Source organism: Oryx dammah, unplaced genomic scaffold, assembly GCF_014754425.2.
Source record: "Oryx dammah isolate SB20612 unplaced genomic scaffold, SCBI_Odam_1.1 HiC_scaffold_11085, whole genome shotgun sequence".
Taxonomy (NCBI): Eukaryota; Metazoa; Chordata; class Mammalia; order Artiodactyla; family Bovidae; genus Oryx; species Oryx dammah.
The window spans coordinates 38,124-45,393 of NW_024080479.1; the positions used below are offsets into that span (position 1 = coordinate 38,124).

The 7,270-nt window shown below is 47.4% G+C and overlaps 1 protein-coding gene across 1 annotated transcript; it reads left to right on the top strand.

The window, feature by feature from the left end:
• Nucleotides 1-256: 256 nt before the first annotated feature.
• Nucleotides 257-6,815, top strand: LOC120860552 (purine nucleoside phosphorylase-like). Its single transcript, XM_040236367.1, has 6 exons — nucleotides 257-404; nucleotides 2,278-2,447; nucleotides 4,684-4,787; nucleotides 4,990-5,165; nucleotides 5,257-5,447; nucleotides 6,179-6,815. Exons 1-6 carry the CDS (start codon nucleotides 349-351, stop codon nucleotides 6,394-6,396), a joined length of 915 nt encoding a protein of 304 aa, XP_040092301.1. The 5' UTR covers nucleotides 257-348; the 3' UTR covers nucleotides 6,397-6,815.
• Nucleotides 6,816-7,270: the final 455 nt, after the last annotated feature.

The following is a 7,270-nucleotide window of genomic DNA, read 5'->3' on the forward strand; positions in this document are numbered from 1 at the left end:
AGGCTTCCGAGCTGGAAACCCGACGTGCTGTAAGGACTGGGTGCAGAGGCACAACACTGGATGCTCCCACCTCCCTCCGCCCCGTCTTCCCTTCCCCTTTCTCCTAAGGTAAAGTGCAGCTGGAGAAAGATACTGCGGGTGGAATGAACTCAGATTAGATTTACAGCCTTGCCGGGGGCTATTGAGTCGGGGCGGGTCTCCATGGAGACAAGGCCGGCTGCGTACTCGCTTGCCATTGGCTGGGGACTCTGACGCTGGGGATATAATGAGCCAGCGCGGTGCAAACACTGTGCTAACTGTGTGGATAACACTCGGTGACTGAAGCCGGCTGAGCTCAGCGGAGCAGATATGAACGGAGAAGGGCTAACTCATCGAGACGGCGTCTTCGGGACCTTGGAGAATGGGTAAGGCGGGGACCAGGCCCACGGGATCCAGGAGGCCCCTGGGGAGAGGAAATGGCTGTCTTCGAGCCCTGAAACACAGCACTCTGGGTCTCGAGAGGGCCAAGAGAGGGAACGAGTGCCCCGGAGATGCAGATATGCCTGGCTTGGAGCCCGGTATCAGGGGCAAGGCAGCAGAGCGGTGGTGCGGCCTGCCCCGGCAGGGGCGCGCGCGGGAATCGAGCAGGGTGGCGCCGCCAGAGCAGGAAGGGGACAGGCTAGTAAACCGTGGACTACTCCTTAAAGGAGCCGGTGTGTGCGTGCGTGCGCTGGGCCACGCACTTACTGAAGTGAGTATAGAGAGAGCGTGCTCCTCCACCCACGTATCGGGGAAGAGGTCTTCTGAACCCACGTGCTCGTCACAGATTCGGATTCGAGTGTGTAGGGAAAGCCGCGAGGTACTTTTGGTGCCCGTATCTAGAGTTCGTCCTTCCGAGGAGAGAGTACTCCTCGTCCCTGGCGAACACTTCTCTTCCCTCCAAGTTGGAGGTCCAGTTAAGTTGCGGATGGCCTCTCCAAGAAAACGAAATTCTTACTCATGAAACTGAACAACAGATCCTTCCCATTCCCTGCCACCTCTCCTCAGCCTTACCCTCCCACCCCGCACTCTCTCGCGCCCTTGCCTTTGAAAACCTTTATTTCTGCGTTTGTCCTTGAAATCCCTACCCAGCATTAGGGATCACAGTGGCTTTAGGGTGCCCAGGGATTCGGGGCGTTCTTGGGATATTGATGGCTAATGAGGAAGTCCTGTAAGCTGTGGCTCCGATGTGCGTGATGGGGCTTCACAATTATTTTCCTTTCATTTGCACCTTTTGGGGATGATATTTGATTCATTTTTACCATCTCACTGCTTCTCTCATCTCCATCTTCCTTTGACCCCAGTTCTGTTGCCCCCACCCTGTCCCTCCTTGCCCAGCTACTTGCCTGAGGGTAGCCCAGTGTATGGTAGAGTCATCTGGTTTCCAAGGCAGTACTTTTGAAAAAAAGAAAAAGGTTTCCTCTGGAGGTTTGGTTGGTTAGTTGTGTTCAGCTCTGTCACACCTCAGTCTCCCCACCTCCATTCTTGTTTTGTCCAGATAGGAATGAGAGAATTGGACTAGAATTGTGAGAAAAATTCTCAGTTGATTGTTGGGGATTCTGGTTATGTCTTTAGGTCTCTGAAAGGCAAAGGACCTTGCATCTTGATGAAGAGAAGGAAAGATGGGAGAAGGCAGGGAGGAAAAATACAGGCAGGGGGAAGAGTTGTTTAAAAAAAAAAAGGTTCAAGATCTGTGGACCCGTACCATGATTTTATGGACTCAAAGGTCTTTGGAGCTTGTTAGCAAGTTTTTAATTCATTTTCAAACAGAGCTTATACAGTAGGTGAGGCCAATCACATTCCCTTGCTTTACCCTAGAGGAAAGAATTTGAAGCACAAGTTAACTTGCTTAAAAAGACAAAATTGGGACTAGAATCCAGATAGAGTTCTGCTTCCCTCTAGGCCAGAATTATGAAACCTGGTTTTCGGATGAAAATTACCTGAGGCACTTTAGTAAGAAGTAGAGAATCTGGGGCCTCTCCCCAGAATGATCAGTCTGTAGAGGTGGGCTCCAGAGTCTATAGTGTTCACAAACTGCTGCTGAGAAACTTACAGTCAGTTCTCCCCCAGCCCTTGACAAGCAGAACTTGTCCTGGATTTGCTTCTTTGTGCAGTAGCTTGTTCTAGCTCTTTGGCCAACTTCTGTATCCCCTGTCATCTTGGTACCCCTGCCAACCTTTCTACACTGAAGGTTATTATTTTATGATACCCTTGGGTTGGGAGTGAATCTCACCTTGGTTTTCCATTTCTTCCCCCTAGATTTACATATGAAGATTATCAAGACACTGCAAAATGGCTTTTGTCTCACACCAAACACCGACCTCAAGTGGCAGTGATCTGTGGTTCTGGGTTAGGAGGTCTGATTAACAGATTAACTCAAGCCCAGACCTTTGACTACAGTGAAATACCAAACTTTCCCCAAAGTACAGGTACTGGCAACGGGAAGAGGGGCTGAGACTGAGGGATACTGATGGGATTGTGATGGGAGGGCAGTGCTTCAGTGCCTGATCCTGGGCATCCTCTGTAGCATTTGCAGAGCAACAACTGTTGTGAGAGAGAGAAAATACCCATCAAGAATCAGAATGACTTTAGAAAGCGATTCCTCCAGTAGAAACGTTTTAACAGACAGCATGTGTGTGTCGCTGGCACTGTATGATGACATATTTCCTGTGCCTAATGACTCAGTTCCTTAGAGCTTTACAACACTTCCCCTAGACATCCTTTCCCCCCACACACCGTGGTCACCACATCCTCAGACACCTCACTCATTTCTTTCAGTCTGCATCCTACATGGAAAAAGAAGTGCCTGTGACCTCCCGGGACAAAGTCAGCTCCCCACCCCCACCCCACACCGCCACCCTCACCCTATCCTGTGTGTTCCTACCATTCTCAATCTCCCCAGCTCTAGTTCCAGTCCTAGAATAAGGCACACACTGGTACATACCAACAAATGAACACACTGACTGCCGTGTTCTTGCAGACAAATACCCAGGTAATATATGAAAACACAAGACTTGGTTCACACTGACCTTCGCTGGGGGTGGGGAAAGCCCCCATATGCACAGTGGAGCTCTGAGGGATCTGAGAGTGTTTCCAGCATCTCAATAGCAGCCAGAAGCTCCAAGGCCAGACTTCCCTGGAAGTCCAGTGGCTAACACTCCCCAGTTCACTGCAGGGACTGGGTTCCATCCCTGATTGAAGGAGTTTCTCATGCCAAGGGTGAGGCTTAGAGGAGGGTCAGGTGAGAAATGGCCAAGTTTACTTGGCCAAGGACAAGGGTAGTTTATTTGATTTAATTATTAATTTCTCAGGGCTAACTTCTGTTGGTTTATTATTAATTTTTCAGAGTGTGCCTTCCTTCCTCTTTTCCCTGGAAAGTTAAGACTTTTTTTTTTTTTTTTTGAGAGTTAAGACTTTTAACAGATATTTTTCATTCCCTTTGGAACAAGACTAGGAGACCAGATCAGGGAGTGGCAATGGGGTTAGAGAACGAAATAGTATGGAGAAGGGAGTGCAAAGTTTTCTAAGGGAGATAGCAGTGACTGGCTCCATCTGCCACTCTACCCAGGGACAAGGGCACTTCACTCAGTGGATTAATCCTTTTAAACTTTCTCAATTTGTTTTTTATACTCTTTTTGGGTTTTCCTAACTGTATCACCTCTGCACTATTACAGGTAACTTTTTTATATGCTCCTCAATCTCTGAGTACCCCCTGAACTCTCCCTCTTTGTTTTGGTTGTTCTCCCAGACCATTCATTCCCTTTAGAAATGGTAGATGAGAGAAATAGTAATAATTGTTACTATGTCTGTGTGAGGAGTTATCTTTGCAGTCCCATGCCCCTACCTGTCACATACAGGGCATGTATTCCCACAGGACTATCTTGTGAGTCACAGAAAAGACTTGTATGGGTCCAATGTCGGCCCCTTTCCTTGTTCAGAGCCTTTTTAGGAAGCTAGGCTATACCGTGAGCTTCCTTTCATGAGTCAGGAAGCATATAGCTTAGTTATGGTCATAAGAATATGCATTTTGAGAGTTTTGAAAATTTTGGAAAAGAGGTCTGTGATTACAACACTCACTGCATTCATTATTACCCACTTACTCTGTTTTTACCCACTATTCTATTACCCAATTTCTTTTATTCTCTTGCCTTATGACTTCCTCATTCTTTTAAAGTTTCTTTAAGAAGTAACTGGTGTATATTCACATTGAACATCTTTGCCCCCATCACCCTAATCTCAGAGTGTACTTGTATCTAAGTTTATGATTACTTTCTGTCTCCCCCACCCGTGGCTTCCCTGGTGGTTCAGTAGTAAAGAATCCACCTGCAGTACAGGAGACCCTGGTTCAGTCCCTAAGTTGGGAAGATCCCCTGGAGAAGGGAATGGAAACCTACTCCAGTATTATTCTTGCCTAGAGAGTCCCATGGACAGAGGAGCCTGGTGGGCTACAGTCCACAGGGTCACAAAGAGCTGGACACGACTGAAGCGACTGAGCACACCTCCACCAGACTTAAACTTTCTGAGAGTGGAGAGGATGATGTTTTCTATTGGTTAATTATACCCTCACATGTTGAACACAGTGAGTCGGGCCATAATAGGTGCTCAGGGGATATGTGTTGTATGAAAGCATCATTCCATGCATTTCCTTCTCTTTCCTGTATACAGTTCCAGGTCATGCTGGTCGACTGGTATTTGGGATCTTGAATGGCAGAGCCTGTGTGATGATGCAGGGCAGGTTCCACATGTATGAAGGCTACCCGCTCTGGAAGGTAAAACAGAGGCACAAGCCTGACTGGGTCTGGAAGAAGGGACATAGACCTCTCTCCTATTTTACTACCTAGCTGCTTAGGCAAGGTAGATTTTTGGTCCCCACCTTTCTCTTCTTTCATGATGTATGGCATATTTATCTGCTTGGGTGTATTGGTAAAATTTTAAAGAAAACTCTCTGATGTTTTATCTTTCCCTTCTAAGGTGACATTCCCAGTGAGGGTTTTCCGGCTTCTGGGTGTGGAGACCCTAGTGGTCACCAATGCGGCTGGAGGGCTCAACCCCAACTTTGAGGTTGGCGATATCATGCTGATCCGTGATCACATCAACCTACCTGGTTTCAGTGGTGAGAACCCTCTCAGAGGGCCCAATGATGAAAGGTATCTCTCCGGCTTCTTTTTGTTGAGATGGGTCAGCTTGGGAGAGCTCGCTGTATTCCATTAATCTGAGACAATGCAACCTGTGCTCTAGGTTTGGAGTTCGTTTCCCTGCCATGTCTGATGCCTACGACCAGGATATGAGGCAGAAAGCTCACAGTACCTGGAAACAAATGGGGGAGCAGAGAGAGTTACAGGAAGGCACCTACGTGATGGTGGCGGGCCCCAGTTTTGAAACTGTGGCAGAGTGTCTCCTGCTGCAGAAGCTAGGGGCGGATGCTGTTGGTGAGAAGGGGAACTTGGCTGGTGGCTTCTTAATTTGGGGGGACTTTTTTGTTTTGTCTTTTTTTTTTTTCTGGCTGCTCTGCAGGGCATGTGGGATCTTAGTTCCCCAGTCGGGGATTGAATCTGCAGTCCCTGCTTTGGAAGTACAGAGTCTTAAACACTGGATTGCCAGGGAACTCCCTTGACTTGGAGGCTTGAAGAGAGGATCCTGGTAAAATAGGTTGGAAAAGAGTACAAGATTGTAGCTTTAGATGATACACCGAAGGAGGGGGCTGCTTTAAGGGAAGATTGAATTAACTGACTTTGAAGGTGATTGGGAAGTTTGCACTGTAGCCTCCACCCACCACCCAGCACCGAGGACTTTAACCAGTGTAATGCTAATGTGAGAACTGTCCATTGTGTGATAACTGTTTTTGATTATTTTCATAAATATCATAGGCACCTTCTATACCTCTGGCTGGAAAATAGAATTGCAACATTAGAATTGACTTAAAAATGGTCACACGCAGAGATAGAAATAAAGCATTACGATGGTGATATTATAAGAAATGTGTAGAGCCCCCTGAAGCCCAACTTTTTAGATAATACAGAACAACCTAAGCTTGACACTAAATTAGCTGCTTCTTTGGATGTTTTCTTAGTGTCGAATTGTCAACGAGGTGGTGAATGGAGGTGAGGCTAAGGGTCATTTGGGGATTCTGACAATTGGTTTCCCTCTTTCTTCACATCAGGCATGAGCACGGTGCCAGAAGTTATAGTCGCAAGACACTGTGGACTTCGAGTCTTTGGCTTCTCACTCATCACAAACAAGGTCATCTTGGATTATGAGAGCCAGGGGAAGGCCAATCACCAGGAAGTACTAGAGGCCGGGAGGCAAGCTGCTCAGAGATTGGAGCAGTTTGTCTCCATTCTTATGGCTAGCATTCCACTGTCCCGGCACGCCAGTTAACCAGCCCCGGCGTGGGTTGGCCTCTCCATTATGGGATCCGAGGAGCTGCTACGTACTTCAGCCCTTGCTGGAGTCACATGCCTCTGCCTTAGTTGGTGGCAGAAAGGAGGGTCACCTTCCCTGCTTCTCCCACCAGACCTTACTGCTGCTGAGCCCTCTTCTGGTCAGTTTGTCATCTCAAAATGATTTCCACTCCTATTCCTCTTCAAGAACTGGAGCCCAAGCCCCAGCACACATCCAAGGATTTGGTTTGGGGCCCTCGAACTCAGACAGTAACTGTTACTGGCTTAAGATGGTCCTCTCACATTCCTAGGGGCTCAGTTCTGCCTCAGAGCACTGGAGACCATATAGGGAACAGCCCATTCCGTTTGGATTTTTATGCTATTGTATTTTGAGAATAAAGAGAAAGATGAAATAAATTTCTTCATTTTTATGTAGTTTGGGATAAGGTTGGGATATGGACTGAGAGTGGCCTGAAACCAATCATGAGACCACATTTTGTTTGCCTCTGTTGCTTCTCAGACAGCAAAGAACTGAGATGAGGTGGTATGTGAATTCAGGGTAGGGTGAAGCAAAGGCAAAGAGGTGAAAGTGAGAGGACATGCTAGAAGATATGGAAAGGCTAACTTCTGGCACATGATGGCTACTTCCCTCGGATCAGTCTTCCTCTGCCCCTTTGCTTTCTGGTAGTTTCTGTCTGCTCGTGAGTATCTGAATTAGTTCACTGATCTCAGCTTGTGTTCCATAGTTGCCACTTCCTTGTTAAGTCCTAGTTGTATTTCCTATTGATTTCCTTCAGTTCCCTCACCCAAACGTCTGCCATAATTATATGGCAGCCATACACTCCTTCACTCCATTCTCACAGTGCAATGGC